This window comes from Naegleria gruberi, assembly GCF_000004985.1.
Source record: "Naegleria gruberi genomic scaffold NAEGRscaffold_24, whole genome shotgun sequence".
Classification (NCBI taxonomy): Eukaryota; Heterolobosea; class Eutetramitea; order Acrasida; family Naegleriidae; genus Naegleria; species Naegleria gruberi.
Genome location: NW_003163303.1, coordinates 197,942 through 214,723, shown reverse-complemented (window position 1 = coordinate 214,723; position 16,782 = coordinate 197,942). Strand labels below are relative to the sequence as shown.

The 16,782-nt window shown below is 33.8% G+C and overlaps 9 protein-coding genes across 9 annotated transcripts; 6 read left to right on the top strand and 3 right to left on the bottom strand.

The window, feature by feature from the left end:
- Positions 1–241: 241 nt before the first annotated feature.
- On the top strand, positions 242–2,461 carry NAEGRDRAFT_67626 (uncharacterized protein; the record flags this gene model as incomplete). Its single annotated transcript, XM_002677162.1, has 2 exons — positions 242–1,944; positions 1,999–2,461. The coding sequence occupies 2 exons, from the start codon at positions 242–244 to the stop codon at positions 2,459–2,461; spliced, it is 2,166 nt and encodes a 721-aa protein (XP_002677208.1).
- Positions 2,462–2,591: 130 nt separating this feature from the next.
- Positions 2,592–3,351, top strand: NAEGRDRAFT_79763 (uncharacterized protein; the record flags this gene model as incomplete). Its single annotated transcript, XM_002677161.1, has 1 exon — positions 2,592–3,351. One exon carries the CDS (start codon positions 2,592–2,594, stop codon positions 3,333–3,335), a length of 744 nt encoding a protein of 247 aa, XP_002677207.1. The 3' UTR covers positions 3,336–3,351.
- Positions 3,352–3,905: 554 nt separating this feature from the next.
- NAEGRDRAFT_79762 (uncharacterized protein) lies at positions 3,906–5,791 on the bottom strand (the record flags this gene model as incomplete). Its single annotated transcript, XM_002677061.1, has 3 exons — positions 3,906–4,651; positions 4,699–5,190; positions 5,310–5,791. 3 exons carry the CDS (start codon positions 5,789–5,791, stop codon positions 3,928–3,930), a joined length of 1,698 nt encoding a protein of 565 aa, XP_002677107.1. The 3' UTR covers positions 3,906–3,927.
- Positions 5,792–6,015: 224 nt separating this feature from the next.
- NAEGRDRAFT_83145 (uncharacterized protein) lies at positions 6,016–6,632 on the bottom strand. Its single transcript, XM_002677060.1, has one exon. It carries the CDS (start codon positions 6,623–6,625, stop codon positions 6,056–6,058), a length of 570 nt encoding a protein of 189 aa, XP_002677106.1. The 5' UTR covers positions 6,626–6,632; the 3' UTR covers positions 6,016–6,055.
- Positions 6,633–7,109: 477 nt separating this feature from the next.
- Positions 7,110–7,769, top strand: NAEGRDRAFT_33695 (uncharacterized protein; the record flags this gene model as incomplete). The annotated part of the gene is made up of 1 exon (XM_002677160.1): positions 7,110–7,769. One exon carries the CDS (start codon positions 7,110–7,112, stop codon positions 7,767–7,769), a length of 660 nt encoding a protein of 219 aa, XP_002677206.1.
- Positions 7,770–7,988: 219 nt separating this feature from the next.
- Positions 7,989–10,064, top strand: NAEGRDRAFT_67621 (uncharacterized protein; the record flags this gene model as incomplete). Its single annotated transcript, XM_002677159.1, has 1 exon — positions 7,989–10,064. The coding sequence occupies one exon, from the start codon at positions 7,989–7,991 to the stop codon at positions 10,062–10,064; it is 2,076 nt and encodes a 691-aa protein (XP_002677205.1).
- Positions 10,065–11,363: 1,299 nt separating this feature from the next.
- Positions 11,364–11,681, bottom strand: NAEGRDRAFT_67620 (uncharacterized protein; the record flags this gene model as incomplete). The annotated part of the gene is made up of 1 exon (XM_002677059.1): positions 11,364–11,681. One exon carries the CDS (start codon positions 11,679–11,681, stop codon positions 11,364–11,366), a length of 318 nt encoding a protein of 105 aa, XP_002677105.1.
- An 846-nt stretch (positions 11,682–12,527) lies between these two features.
- NAEGRDRAFT_67619 (uncharacterized protein) lies at positions 12,528–14,321 on the top strand (the record flags this gene model as incomplete). Its single annotated transcript, XM_002677158.1, has 1 exon — positions 12,528–14,321. One exon carries the CDS (start codon positions 12,528–12,530, stop codon positions 14,319–14,321), a length of 1,794 nt encoding a protein of 597 aa, XP_002677204.1.
- A 135-nt stretch (positions 14,322–14,456) lies between these two features.
- On the top strand, positions 14,457–16,466 carry NAEGRDRAFT_79760 (chromodomain-containing protein; the record flags this gene model as incomplete). The annotated part of the gene is made up of 1 exon (XM_002677157.1): positions 14,457–16,466. One exon carries the CDS (start codon positions 14,457–14,459, stop codon positions 15,669–15,671), a length of 1,215 nt encoding a protein of 404 aa, XP_002677203.1. The 3' UTR covers positions 15,672–16,466.
- Positions 16,467–16,782: the final 316 nt, after the last annotated feature.

Here is a 16,782-nt window from a genome sequence, read left to right as displayed (position 1 = left end):
ATTAAAAAAAGGTACATGTGATTCTTAAAAATTGGCGGCAAGTTGGAGTGGTTTTTTGAAAATGAACAGTGGAGTGGACATTGGACTTCAATCATTTTTCAGAACCCGAGGACCAATCACAAGAGGAATCAAAGCATTATTTTCGATAGAGATGGTTGGCTGCCTTGTTTGCTATAAAATCAAACCTACCTCCTCGTATTACTAATGGAAAAAGAAATAACAAAATATTATAATGACAAATATGAACGAATTTCAAACACAACAAGCTTTACAAATTGCTGAATCTTCAACTAGTACTACATTGTCAATGGAGGATGCTTTTTTAACCCAGCAATTTCATCATGAATTGCCGAATGCTTCTCAAGCCTTGATTTTGGAGAATATTGGATTCAAAAGAAAGAAAAAACAAATTCTGTCTGACATTTCATGCACCATTCCCTCTGGACAATTAACGATGATAATTGGGGGGAGTGGAGGAGGAAAGAGCTCTTTGCTTGACATTATTTCTAAACGTGTAAGGAAGGGATGTTCTGGAACCATCACTTTCAAAGGACAACCCCTAACCAAAAAGTTGTTTCACAAACAAGGAGGCTATGTCTATCAAGATGATATTTTATTATCCACAGACACTATTCATGAAATCCTGTTAGAATCTTCTCTGTTAAAGTACAAACACAAGGAGGGTAACAAGTTGTCAGATATTTGGAAAATGTGTAGCGAAAGAACCTTCCAGGTTGAGAATGATATTGGATTATATCCTCATAGAAATGTTAAAATTGGTACTGAACAAAAGAAGGGTGCTTCAGGAGGTCAAAAAAAAAGAACTTCTCTTTCTATTCAATTGATCAACAATCCTGATTTACTATTGTTGGATGAATATAGTTCAGGATTGGATTCGTATACTTCTTTAGAAATTGGAAAAAAGTTGCAGAGATTGGCACATGAGCAAGGCAAGACAATTGTAGCCACCGTTCACCAACCATCGTCAGAGTTATTTGGCATATTTGATAATGTGATTCTTCTTGCCAAGGGTAAACTTGTTTACTGTGGCCCAGTTTCACAGGTTAAAAGTTATTTGAAAAAGATTGATTATCCAATTCCAGAAGACACAAATCCAGCTGATTTTCTTATTTCCATTGTCTCGGATCCATATTTGAGACAAGAAAAAAGTATGACCTCCTCTGTTTCAGAAGCTGTTGTTGCAAAGAGTGGATCTTGTATTGAAATTTGTATCGATAATGATGGAGAAAAGACAATGGAACAACAACTTGAAATCATTCAGAATAGGATTGATTTGCTCTCTTCATTTTACAAATCCAAATATAATTCCTCTCAAACTAGTACTGGTAGTGTGTTGGATAACCCTCTCACAGACTCTGATGAAAGAAGAAATATTCAATCCATCCTCATTGAAGGTTTTCTAAAGTTACTCGTTTTAACCTATAGAAATCTGAGATCCACCTTTAGAGATCCTTTGTTGGTCCTTTCTGAACTTGTTCAAGCAGTATTTCTGGGACTATTTTGTGGACTTCTCTACTTTAAGCTCAGTGCAGATCAACAGGGCATTACAGATAGAATTTCTGCCTTATTTTTCCTTGTTACTTGTTTTGCTATTGTTCCTGCAACATCTGTTGTTTCTACCTTCCCTCAACAGAGATTACTCTTCACAAGAGAACGAGAATCGAATCTGTACAGCACTCTCACATACTACACATCATACACTATTGTCCACATTCCTGTTGAAGCAATTTTCCCAATTGTCAACTTAATTTGTGCCTATTGGTTGGTTGGTTTTCAGAACAATCCAGGCAACTTTTTTATTTTTTGTGCAATTATGATTCTTGTTCAGTGGTTGAGTGAATCAATTGGTTTGTTTATTGGAGCTCTTTGTGAGTCTGTTGGTGTTGGCAACTTGATTCTCTCTGTTGTCATTACAATTTGGATGTAAGTTTAGTTTAATAATTTCTAAGCAAATTAATAACTATTTTCATCTTTTAGGAGCTTCAGCGGTTTCCTTATTAGAAATACTCAAATTGGTGGATGGTTTTATCCATTCTCATATACCAGTTTATTCAGATATTCAGTTCATGCTTTGGCACAAGCCGAATTGAGTGGAATGTCTTTTGAATGCTCTTCTACTAATAAGATCCTCTCTACCGTTAACATGACTGATATTTGCTCATTCAGAAATGGAACTTCAATCCCTATCAATGGAAGCTCTCAAATATCTATTGAGCCATATACAGAGCAATTATGTTCGGAATTGAATTGGAATCAAACTGTTGCCACACTTACCTCCTCTACTTGTTTTAAATCTGGAGAAGATGCCCTCAATTATTATTTTGAAGGTAGCAATCACATTCCAATCTGGGGCAATGTCCTAATTCTCTTTGGAATGCTCATTATTATGAGAATTGCCATTTATCTGGCTCTTCGTTTTAAGCGCTGGGATAGAAAATAGTACACATTCATTTCTCAAACTAATAAAATGAAAATATACTTGTAAGATGTATCTTTACACGAACAATTATTCATTATCTGTAAAGTATCACATCAATAAGTGTCAATTTCATTTCTTTATTTACAATAAAATGCCAGCAATTACCTCATCTGCAGTTTGTTTGGGATCTGCTTCTTCGAGTGTTGGTTCACTTCTTCATCGTTCATCCAATGGTTCAATAAGCTCTTGTCATATTGATAAGGATTCCTATATGAAACGAAACATTTCTAACAGTTACGATTCGATAGAAAACTTTTCTTCCTCTTCATCACCGTTGGACGAATTACTTAATGATGAGAGTTGCGAACTGGACAAAAATGAAATACGAAAGATTCTTATAAGAACTCTCCCACCTCTCCCTAAAACACAAAATCCCTATAAGAGAATTCTAGACAATCGAATAGTCGCAATGATAAAGGAAACTATTCCTTTTAGATCCAATTTTGACGGAAATATTAAGCAATATTATGATTTGAATTTGGTTATTCCACCTTCATTGTTGGAGTTTGTCCATGGTTTCGAATGGGATGCTGACAGAAAATTTCTAAATCCGAAACTCAACATTATTTCTGGTCCTGTTCGATTCTCAAAACTTGAATCATTAGATATGATTTGTAAATATCCAGCTCTTCAGCAAGTTTCTGATATCAATTCGATCATTTTCATTGCAGTTGGAAAGGATATTTTAGGAGTGAGAGTTTCAGATATTTTGCATTCACCATCTAATTTCAATTTACAAATATTCAGGGAAAATTCATTTAGAATTGAGGAAAGATCCTTACTAGAAATTGTTGAAGGATTTTCATGTTGGAATATTGACTCGAAAAATCTTTAAAAAGTGAAACAATTCATTCATAAATTTTTTCCATAATTTCTTTAGAAAATTAAAATGTGATACGACTCAAAGCCGTTGCCTTTGCTTTTGCTCCTGGTATTTTGCAATACACATGTTACTGTCACTCTGATGACTTGATACCCAATCACCTTTCTTCTGAAATCGGAAAAATAAGTGTTATGCCAAGCGGCAAGATGTAAAACAACCAAAAAATAGAGTCAGCATTGGACTATATAAGATGAGATGATGAAATAGAGTGTGTTTATTACTATGGACAAAGTGCATTGCGACAAAAATGCAATGATATCTTGAAGGAAAAGGAAAAAAGTGTTACTGCTTCTCCACCAAATAAATTTTTTAACATTTGACAGCTTGATTTTTTGCCATTGTCCGTTGAATTATTTGCCACGGAAGCAAAATGCAGAGAGCAACAACACATCACAAACAAAATGCAGTCGCTGGTAAAATTTGCGTCGTATCACAAAATTAATTTCCTAAGGATTTAAAGCTGACTATTCTCGATAAAGTATCAACAAAATTGTATTTATTGTGGTGATTTATTTAAAGTTTGAATCTAAAGTTTAAGGTGAATTTATTGGAATTTTCTATGGAAGAAACCGCCACCAGAAGAAGCCTTCTTGGCTGATGATGTCTTTTTCTTTTCCTCAACAGCAGCAGCAGCAGCAGCTTCTTGTTCTTCCTTCATTTGATATTTTTCAACAATTTCAAGGAGATCATCATTGATAGACTTTTGTTGATTGTACAATTGTTCAGTTTCAGCAAATCTCTTTTGTAATGCAACAAGTTTCTTAACCATTAAAGATTCCTTCTTTTGAATGCCTCTAGAGACTGTCTTTGGTTTGTACTTAATCTTGGAGAGGGATTGATGAACCAATGAGGAAGTAAGTGAGCTTTCAGGAGTGTTGAAATGTTGTGAAAGTTTCAAATCAAAATCAGAATCAGCAAAGAGAGTATTCCAAGTGTCATTGGTTGAGTTGACTTCTAATAAGAGACCTTGTGTATCAACAAACTTTTTCAATGGCTTAATAGAGAGGGATGATGTATTTCTGGCTTGTTTTTGTTGTTGATCTGAGTGTTGCTTGACATTTTCATTATTGTGGAATGAGGAGAATTGAGTCATGTTGATGGTGGAAATTACAGAGTTGGAAATTTCAGTATCAACAGCAATGGAATGCTTCTTGAAAGTAACAAGAGGTTGTCTTGATTTAACATCCCAAGTAATTAATTTACCATCCTTAGAACCACTGACAATAATTAATCCATCTTGAGTTAATTCCAAAGTTGTAACAGCATTACTAATTATTAAATGATAATTCAACCAAAATTGAATTTGAAAACCTACCTGTGGGCCTTAAATGTATAACACATATATCTTGAACCTCTTGTTGAGGAACCATCACTCGATGTATCACTTTCCAATGTAAGATTCTTTGTTCCACTTGAACTGGCTCCCAATTCACTGACCACCATTCTAGCTCCACTCAATAATGGATCATATTCATCATCGTCATACATATCTTGATTACTTTCATCCAAATATTGAGGTTTATGTGGATAGAGATTCATTTGATATATGCATCCATTGGAACAACCAACAAATAAATCATGTTCATTCTTACATAAAACTCCACACAAAACACTTGATGGGTAAACAATTGAAGTAATTTCAATGCCTGATGAAATATCCCAAATTTTACATGTTCTATCCAAACTTGTGGTAATTAATTTAGTATGACTAGATGATGAGAATTTAACACTTGTAACAGCCAATGAGTGACTTGAAAGAGAATAGATTGGAGTGACTTGTCTTTCATCATTTCTAATATCCAATAAGCTATGATTTCATTCATTCACAATTAAATTATTGATTCAATACCATTCATATGAGGAATAGAAGTAAATATAATGAAAATAATACATGATGATTAACAACAAGATAAAGAACAAACATACTCTGCCAAATTCCAAACTTGAATAAGTGTATCAAGAGATCCAGTAACAAGGAAATCATTATTTACATCCATACAGGTAATTGTCTTCAAGTGAGCATTGAAAATTCTCAATAATTTTCCTGTAAGAATATTCCAAACATAAACAGTACCATTTTCACCTCCACCAAAACACCAAATTCCATAAGTGGCTAAACTAGTGATTTTTTCAGCAACTGGACATTCATATAATGGTTGTTCCTTTCTGATATCGTAAATGAAAATTCTACTCTTATCCGATTGAGCAGATATTAAACATAAATGTTCGGGAATAAAACTAATACAGCCACGATTATTTCTTGTTCTTTTTAATGTGTTGATGATATTTCCTGTTTGAACATCCCAAATATGACATACGGAATCTTCTGCATGAGTTGTTGATATACACACTTCCTTTACTACGTTTCCTGCATTGGTCAAATCGGCAACAAGTTTCAATTCACTCATTTTTTAATTCAATTTTTTTAATGTTATTCTTCTTCCTCAGCTTTTGCCTCTTCAATAAATATCAAGAACCAATAATATTAATAATAATTTGATGAACAACAAAACACACAACGGAGTAAGAAATGATATTTTTCAACAAAGATTTAACTTGGAAAGGCAAGATATTTAAATATAATCAAATTATCTGATGAAAGAATAATAACAAAAATATTAAATAAATTAGGTTTTGAAGAATTTTTTGTTTATATTTATGTTTAGAAAGATTTAAAGATTGGCGAATTCATAGGAAACCTTCTTTCCGGTCAATCTCTTGCAAACCTTGTTGAAAGTCTTGATTTTATGGTCGAAGTTAGACTTTTCCTTATTTTCGAGGAAGATCTTGGTGAGCTTAGATCCATCAACACGAGTTCTGGTTCTCTTACCAACGATTTCAACTGGATAACAGACGTCTTCCAACAATCTTTCTTGGACTTGAGCCAAAGAACGAGCTCTTGGTCTATGTTCCTTGGTTGGGTCAGTTGGCTTGGAGACAGCCTTTCTTTGACCAACGATCAAGACGTGCTTACCATTGAACTTCTTTTCCAATTCTCTAACAACCTTACCATGGACCTTTCTCCATTCCTTGACTTGTCTGACTGGGACGAAGATGACCAAAGATTGCTTTTCCTTACCAATAGCGACTTCTTGAGCAGCAACAAAGTGGAGTGGTTGGAGATCAGCCTTCAAATCCTTGTTGTAGACTTCCAAATCGAAGATAGCTTGAGCAACTTGCTTTTCGAGTTCGGAGACTTCTTGGTCCTTACCCTTCTTGATCTTTCTAAGAGAAGTGAACATCTTGCTGTTGAAGAAAAATGTTGTTGGTAAATAACGGTGGATGACACTTACTTGTTTGACTTTTTTTTTCGAAACAAAATTAATAATTTTAGGTTGTCTAGTCTATGGACTTTTTACAATAAAATTTTTTATCCTCATTTTTAATAGAAGAAATACCTCTTCACTCTCTGTGCTTGTCTAATGAATGATATCATTGGTACCAATTATTTAGAAGAACCATCATCATGAATAACTTGGAAATGTTGTAAATATTATAATATAATAATATCAATATTTACAAGGGAAGGATTTGAAAGTCAAGACTAAAATTTTATTCCTTAGTATAAGACCAGTGGCCTATGTAGTAATGCAATTCTTCTTCTCATCTTTCTGTTTTTCTGCTTCTTATTTGTGATTTCTCTCTTCGAGAACACATGTTATTCTTTAATTAAAAAATCAAACAACGATTGCCTTTCATCAACCACCATCAGAAGTTCCATCATCAATGAACAATACTAATAATAACAAGCCTAGATTAAAACGAACACCTTCCGATCAAACAACAGAAGATAATATTCCACCCTCTTCGTCATTATTAATTAATTTATTAATTTGTGCAACAGGTTCCGTAGCAGCAATCAAAATACCAGACATGATACGACAATTCAATTCTATGAAAATATTCAAATTGAGAATTGTTTTAACCAAGGGAGCACAACATTTCATAACCAAGGAACAAATTCATCAAGTTGACAATTCCATTGAATGTTTCACTGATGAAGATGAGTGGAGTATGTGGAGTAAGAGAGGAGATCCTGTCTTACATATTGAACTACGTAAATGGGCTCAAATACTGTTGATAGCTCCATTGGATTGTAATACTTTGGCAAAGATTTCAAATGGAATTTGTGATAATTTAGTGACATGTGTAGCCAGAGCTTGGGATTTGAAGAATTTTCCATTTGTTGTGGCTCCAGCCATGAATACTCTCATGCATGAACATCCATTCACAGCCAAACAATTGTCAATTCTAGAATTGGAATTGAATGTCTATACTATTCAACCTATTTGTAAATTATTAGCTTGTGGAGATACAGGAAATGGTGCTCTAGCTTCAGTGGAAACAATTGCAAACTTTGTGCACTCACTCATTGATTTTGATTGAAAATAATTTGCCAATCTATTTCTCTATTCACCCCTTAGCAGTCTTTGTGTTGGCGAGCCATAATAGTAGCAAATGAAAATGATTCATGTTCTTGTGTTCAACACCTTTTTGGCGCCAATCAATAAACAAATCGACTTCGATCAGGCATTGGAAGTGATTGAATTCAACATCAAAAAAAAAAACACAATACCCTATTCTCACTTCCACACAAAGAACATAATGACTTCACTATTTGCTCGAGCTGCCACATTTAGAACATTAGCACCATCATCAGGATTGTCTATTTTAACAAATAATGTCAACAACTCCTCATTGGCTATTAATGATGACATCACTGATGAATACGAACACACTAATACAGAATTGAATGTGAGTACAATTTCAGGAATAGACCATGAAGGTTATGGTTCAGATAGTGAATCATCGAGTCATTTGACACCATTCAATTCGCCAGCTGGTATTGCATTGGGAGAAAGGACACCAAATGGTGAGAGGGAATTACTTGTTTCAGATTATGGAAATCACAAGATTAGAAGAATCAAATCAGGCATTATTACAACCATTGCTGGTTGTGGAGAGAGAGGATTTAATAGAGATGGCTGTGTAGCCACTGTATCCAAGTTGAGCTATCCAACAAGAATTGCCAGATGTGAGAATGGTGATTTATACATTGCTGATAGACACAATCATAGAATTCGTAAGGTTTCTGCTGTGGATGGAAGTATTTCAACTATTGCAGGAACTGGCAGAGAAGGTTACAATGGAGATGGAATACCAGCCATTCATGCTGACTTGTACTTTCCAACAGGAATTGCCATTGATGAGAGAGAACAGGAACTTTTCATTTCAGATTATCACAATAATAGAATTAGAAGGGTTTCTCTAAGGAATGGATTGATTCACACCGTGGCTGGTTTTGGAGAGAAGGGGTATGATGGAGATGGTGGGTTTGCATTTTATGCTAGAATTCGTTGTCCAACTGGAATTGCAGTGAATCAGAGAGGGGATGTCTATTTTTCAGATTCGGGTAATAATGTTATTCGAAAGATATCAACTTGTGGAATAATCACCACTATTGCAGGAACAGGAGAGAAGGGATTTAATGGAGATCAAATGGATGCCTTAGATGTCATGTTGAATGGTCCATCTGGAATTGCCATCAGTCAAGAAGGTGAAATTCTATTTACTGACATTTACAATAATAGAATTTGTAAGATTAATAGGGATAGAACTTTGGTAACTATTGCTGGAACAACCGAGGAGGGTTATCAGGATGGTCCAGTTAGAATGGCTAAATTCAATAATCCATCAGATATTGCAATTGATAATGAAACTGGAGATGTCTATGTGGTCGATGGAGGAAATAATTATATTAGAAAGATTTCAACTACCAAATATCTGAATTCAGGTGGAAGAATGAAAAAGTATTATTGGGATCGTGTGGATAATACTAATATTCAGGGAGTGAGCTATCTCATCAAGATGGCTTCACCCCAATTTTATGAATCAGTGTTGAAATGTGACATTCTGAAGAAGATGAGCACAACTCAACATGAAATTGTACAATATTTAATCGATGATATAATTTATGAACCTGTCAAAAATTGGCAAGACAATTACGATCCAATAGATATCTTGTCAATTTTAGGATTATTTCAAGGATGTGAATTTATAGAAATGAAAAAGTCACTTGTAAAAAAGATTAAGAAAACTTGTTGTCAAGAAAATATTCACTTTATGATGGAAAAGATAGAGCAATATATTGAAATACTGCCTGATAATATAATCCTCAATCAATTGTTTGAGTATTGCATTTGCATGGCAGCTAGTTTTTTGAGAGATTCACCTCAAATTCTTCAACATTCCAACATTCTTAAACATATAACTCTAATTGCTTACAAAATTAGTGAGAGAACAACTCCAAATATCCACATCCAAGAGAATGCGAGCGAAAAGAAGAATCTATCGTCTCTTTTCAATGATAAAACGTCGAGTGATGTTACCATAATTATTGGAAAGGAGAAATTCTATTGCCACAAGACTGTTCTATCCTCCAACAGTCATTTCTTTGAGGAATTATTCAAAAATAAGAATAATGAAAAGGATACATTTTATGAGATGGTCGAATGCAAAGATTTAAAGATATCTGAAATGATTATCAAGTACTGTTACGACCTATTAATGATTTCTGCTATCAAATCTCCTCCTGTTAAGAATTCCTTACTTGATTATGCTAACTTGTATGGAATGAGAAAGCTTTCTGATTATTGTTCCCTCACTTTGAATAAACAGTAATTTTTCATGCAACAATTTTACTAACAAGCGAAAAAAACATGAACAAAAAAAGTCTTCGTTCTTAAAATCCTTGATTATTCACAAGTTTATTGCACTTTCATTTTGTTCACTGAAAATAAAGACAAGAAGTTAAGAAGTTGAATGGCATGTGTGATGAACTTAAAAAAGAAAAGACTACAGCACCACAGGTTCCCAAGTTGTCTCCAACCTCAGTACTGATGTGGCTCGACGATGCTTAACTTCTCAAATCGGAGGGATGAGGTGCATTCATCGTGATATGGCCGTAGTCATTAAGTTACCAATTACAATGAACAGAAAGAATATTGAAAATCTTATTTATACAACATTTTGTCTTTGGAAATTTGTCCTTAATGGGCAAATCAAAGAATTGATTATCTTAAACGGACAAAGCAAAATGTCAGAAATCTAATTTTACCTTGGGAATTTCAATAAGAAACTTCTTATTAAAAAAACACAGACGGGCCTACTCGAGAAGGATTTTCCCGTTTATTCGAAAGTGGTTTAATGTTGTAAAGAAGGACAGGTACTATTCAAACAATAAAGAATGAAAGAAGGAAAACATGCCGATTCAATGACTGATATTGCCGAGGAAGAATTTGCAAAAGGGAGGAGAGTTTCGAATACTTTAATAACGAACATGAATGAAACACACCATGAGGAAAATCCAATTACATTGAGAAAGTCACATTTTTCAATTTTGATAGAAATGGTGCCCAGTTTCTCTTGTACAATTAGTTTATTTCTAATAGGAAGTTGTGTTGGGTTAGGAGGAAATACTTACCTAATCCTGATATTGTTGGGAGTCGTGTTCATGGGCATAGCCTCAATATCTTTCATGTTTGGAATCAAGACATGGAAGGAAGATAACTTTTTCCAGGAAGAAATTCAATTAGAAAAAGGACTATACTCATTTAACAAACAAAACGAAACATTTCAGCTTCAATAAAACAGCTTGGTTCATATCTAACTGACTTGTAATACAATCCAAAACAGTATTCTAATAAAAATTTGTGAAAACATTTACAAAGTATCTCAAGCATGTTCAAAGAAATTCAAATTCCAGTAAAAAACTATATGAATCACTTACGGTTTTAAACAACAAATGTGTTGGTTAGGAATATCTGACATCGTTTGTTGGATGAAAGCAATTCTTAATCATTTTATTGTATAATCCTCCATTTCAAAAATCATTTATTTGCATAACATTTTTGTCATTCAAATCATCAAGCAGTTTCTTTAATTGTACAGCTGTTGGTCTTTTTGTAACGTCTGTATCGATCATTTGTCCTGTAATATCATTAAAGGACTCTTCCATATTAATTCATCTAAAAGATCAGACCAATTACATTTTCTATTCTTCTTGAATTCTCTTTCCATTTTCTCAAAATCAAATAAATACATTGCAGTCATTCCCAAGCTAAAGATATCCACTTTTTCTGAATAGTTTTCTTGGTTGGCAACTTCTGGAGCTCTAAATATGGATGTACCCAAGTTTTCCTTAATCATTAAATTTGTTTGTTTGTTTAGCAAGCCGTTTTCTTTTCTTTCAAAGTGGCAGGATAAACCGAAATCGATCAACACATAGGCAATAGTCATCTTCCCCTGTTCTCAACAGGATATTGTTTGGTTCGACATCTCTGTGAATAGTATTGATAGAATGTAAATATTTCAAAGCACAAGACTCGTCCAAAAGTAGGCTAATCAATTGATCATGATCCCAGTTGCTCTCGTGATCCATTTGTTCCAACTTTTCTAATTCCATATAATCAGTACCATACTTGAGAACATGTGGCAAGAATGGGCAATAAACTTGTTGGGATAATAGTACAGCGTAAATATATCTTTCATATTCATCAATCTTCTTTAAAGTCAAGGTGGATTGTGTACATTAGACATAAACCTCATCTCTTACAACATTTTTACAATGTATTTCTCACTACTTACTGTCTGTGGGATACACCAAGATCAATACTGCTTCTGATGAATTGGTTCTTCAGAGTATTGTTATATAGCTGGTGTCATTCACCTATCTGTCAAACGGTGGTGATGGTATGGAATAGTAATTGTCCAGTTAAGGTTTTACAGAAGTTACATGGAGTGTTGTAAACTAATATCCTTTCATTTTCGATAGTGAGAAGATATTGAGGTGTTACCATTTCTCATTCTTACTTCTCAATAAAACTGTCCACAACTGTTCAACCAATTCAATTCTAAGAAAACCACTTAAATCAAGTAACCTCCAGTATTGTTATAGCAATCTTACTAACAGTAAAAATTACAAAAATATAAATTATGTTTTAGATGATTTCACACAGTTTTGAACTAGAAATTGTTGCTTCCACTACGACAATCTAAACGGGAGTATCGCAATAATCAGTTTTCATTAATCGAAGTATTTCTTGCCTCAAAACTGTAACTCTCTAACTTCAGTCAACCAAAAAAATGCCTTCAAAACAATGCCACACAACACCAACAAGTGTTGTGAACGATCGTATGAAGGCAAAGAACGAATTTTCTTTCATGATCAATGATTTTGGAGTTGAGTTTTTTGTTGGTTATTTTATGGCAGAGTTTTTTCATCCTAAAGAGTTGATTATGAATTTTACAATTTTGAATCGAAATATGAGAAAATTAATTTTACAAAATTCAAAATTGTGGAAAAAACAATTTGAATACATGTATCCTAACTTGATTGGACTGATTGAGGATTGGATTCAGATGAAATTGTGGAATGATGAGAGAGAGGAAAGAATAAGGACCTTTTTGAAAGATGATTCGTTTTGGTTTAAGGACTTATTTTCGAATACTGTTAGAAAAGTGGAAGAAAGGGATTTTAATATTGTCAAGATAAGTTGTAAAAGTCAAATGGTTCATTTTATGAGCTCAATCATCATGGATCACATGTTTTGTGAAACTAATTTCAATTCTGAATATACATGGAATCAGAATTCGTTATCCAGTTTCAAATATCACAGAGTACAATATTCCATCTATTTGAAAATATTCAAACTTTTCTACTTGTTGACTGAAACAAGACAATTAGGAAATACTAACAACACATTCTTAATGGATATTATCAATCAAGTTAATCTACCAAACAAGAGCATTAAGAGGCTATTCAAGAATTTGGTAACTGATTTGAATTTTAAGAGCAGTTGTCCATGTTCTGCCTATTTTCTGTTTTCGAGAGGATATTCTGGTAAAGATAGATTTTTGAGAGAGGAACAAGAGGGTATACATTCACTTCCATATGTGGATTTTAGTATGGAGACAGGGTTGCCAGGACCATCTTTTAGGGTTTATCCACATGTTCCATTGGATAAGATTGATTCTGAGGTGAAGGAATTTGATTGTACTATTGTTTCAACGGATGAGGAATATTCATTGGTCTATCCAAGAGATTCTAACAGGATGATATCATTGTTTGAAAGTTATTGTGCCTCCATTGATGAAACATATTATTCATTCGTGATTACTGGCTTATTGGAAAGATATTTAGGACTAGATAGTTATATTGGCTATGTGAAAGACCAGACAGTTTTTCATCACCACTTTAGAAGAAGTAAATGTGTGAATCCAAGTACAAGCGCAAGAATTTACTTTCAATCACAAGTTGACAAGTACGCAAAACATGTATTTGAAAGTTTCAAAGGTAATGGAATTAGTGAGGAATTCATTTGTAACCAATTGGCTAAGTTCCCATCCAAGAGTGAGGTTGAACATTTACTTCAGACACCTGTTACCAAGCTATTCGAAAGTGTTTCAAATCCCAATGATGCCAATGAGTATATGAAAAATTTTGAATCTCAAAGAACAAAACTTAAAAATTCATACAGAGGAACTTTTAAAGTGGATGGTTTCTTAATCAGAGCAATTGATAAGTGTTTGAGAAGATATTTATATTTATATGTTTTCTGTGAGCCAACTCTTTCAGATGCAACAAAATCATGCAGTTTCACTTCTAGTAAGTTTTCAAAACTCTTTTCACACTTTTTCTTTCACATGGGAATAGTTCAAAAACCAGTTTACAATCAAATGAAAAATATTGTATATCCCATATATGTAATGCTCCTACCACACGTTTCAAACTTGATTTCCTTCAGAATTGAACAATTTATTGGAAAACTTTCGAATGAAGAATTGAGAGAAAAACAGCAAGCCATTCTCAATGGTCTTGATCATTGTTTTGAACAATTGAACTTTTTAAACGTTCCCCTCATAGATCTCTCAGAATAATTATCACCTTATTCCTTTCATCATCTCTTATTATGTATTCCTCAGTAAAACTGTAAATGTTTGAAAATGATTCTCAAAACAATTTCCGTTACACGGAAAAATATTTTTTAAAATTTAAAAAAAACACAAAAAAAAATGCGACTCTCTCGTGAAGTCAATATGGATGAGGAGTATGACAGCGATCCCATCACTTCATCGTTTGCAGCATCGTCATCATCATCAGGTGGTGTGGGTAGTAGTAGTGGTAGCGGATCATCATCTAAACAAACAATTCCAGAAAGTGATGATGAACAATCTGATTCTGGGAGTAAAAGAAAGAGAGACTTGAATGATAAATCAACACCAACAGCAATAACAACTCCAAAGAGGAGAAAAAAAGATTCAGATGATGATGATGGTGAGGAGGAGGAGGAATCATCCACTAAGAGAGTTACTAGAAGTAGCAGTTCTAAATCTAAGAGTGAACCATCATCCGAATCAAAACCTACTAGGAGAATGATTGATAAAAAGAGAAGTAAACAAATTCAATCTGAGGAAGCAGAAGAGGATGAAGATTCCGATCAAGCTGAGGATGAGTATGAGGTGGAAGCTATTCTGTTGAAAAAAACAAAGAATTCAAAAGCAAACTATCTTGTAAAGTGGAAACATTGGTCAATTAAAGATTCTTCATGGGAACCTCATGCACACTTGGAAAAGCTTACAGAAATGCTGAACAAGTTTGAGAATGATATTTATCCAAACTTTAGCAGTGAATATAAACGAGGACAGTGTAAATTTGTGCATGACAAGGTTCTAAATTCAAGAAAATACAAAAATTCGACAGAATATTTAGTGCAGTGGAGAGATTTTCCAATTAATACTTGGGAACCAGAGAATGAAGTGCCATTCAAATTCATTTCCAAGTATAACAAATCAACAACATCCTATAAGAAGGTTGTGGTAAGCAAGACCTCTTCATTACCTTCAAGTAGTTCTGTAAAATCCACACCAAGTGATACAATGGTTTTCAGTAGTGATGATGAAGCTAGCTCAACAAGATCATCCTCCTCTAAGAAAAATCAAATGATCGAACCAGAAGATAATGACATTGAAATTCCACCACCAACATCTCAATCCTCTTCATCAAAACGTTCAAAGAACAAATCATTTATTTCGGAGAAGGAACTTGCAGAGATGGATTTTGATATTGTCACAATCAAGAAGAGAAATAATACTATTCAATTCCAAATTAAGGACAATGAAAGTGAGGAAAGTCATATAACGGATGTAAATTGCCTTCGTGGAAAGGCAACAGTTCAGAAACTAGTTGACTTTTTATTAGGGAAAGTTGTTTTCGAAAAGAATAGATAGTTTTAATTTATTTTAATGTACATTTATAATTTACAAAACCTAGATGATTAATTAGTAATATCTTTCAATAAAGCCATAAAGTGTTCAAATTTGAGTACATTATTCGTCACTACAGAATCAAACAATTGTTCAATTTCTTCATCGTTAAATGCTTCACCAATTCTGAGATTTTTCAAAACCTTTTTAAATTCATTCTTGGTGAGAACACCATCTCGATTTGTATCAAAAACTTCTTCAAAAGCTCTCCTTAATTCATTTTCATCAAAATCTTGAGACAGAACAATTTCTTGCTCCTTATCCTTCTTCTTCAAAGCACTAAATGGTTTAAACTTCCAAAATGTATTTGATCCCGATGATTCTTGTTGTTTTTCATCATTTTCTGTTTCTTGTTCGGTTCTGCCGCAAATTTCTAGGAATTCCTTAAAGGTCAAACCCTTGCTCAAATTCCATGTCGAGGATAAGTTTTCAATGTACTTTTTATCGTATACGGATGACAAAAAGTCCTTAACTTCTTCTGCTGTAAGCTTTCCATCATTATTTCCATCAAACATATTAAAGATGATTCGCAATCTGTGTTCTTTCGAGTCTGGGTTATATTCCATAGGTGCGCTAACACTTCTTGATCTTCCTCCACCTATCGATACATTAGTAGGTGTCGAACTTGCTGAGGTAGAATCCTTGCCTGTTTGTTCCTTCTTTCTCCAATTCAGTTGAAATAACATTTCTGAGGGTTTGTTTGTGGTAGTGAGTGATATCGGGTTGTTGTTTTAATCTCTCTTAGAGTTGGGTATTTTGAGGTTTTTTTTTGTTGTGGTGTTTTTGTTTTAAAATAATGTAGCTTTGTTCGGTCTCATGAATATAATATTCGTCGAACCTCTAATATACTGTAAGGGATCCACGCGACGATGCGCTCTTAGACTCCTTGTTGAGACCAGACGAACAGTGAGTAGGCAAATTGAAAAAAACTCTTCTGATGAATAAGGAAGAAAACATAACTGGTTTGGAGATATGGGAGACTCTTTCAGTGAGAGATATTTGAGGTTTGGCATTTACGGATACAATAATGGCTATATTTTAAGTTGTGTAGTGAACTACGAATTGTTCTCATGAA

Bases quoted from the DNA above. Each gene is read 5' to 3' on its own strand.
- NAEGRDRAFT_83145 (XM_002677060.1), bottom strand. From the start codon at position 6,625: ATGTTCACTTCTCTTAGAAAGATCAAGAAGGGTAAGGACCAAGAAGTC.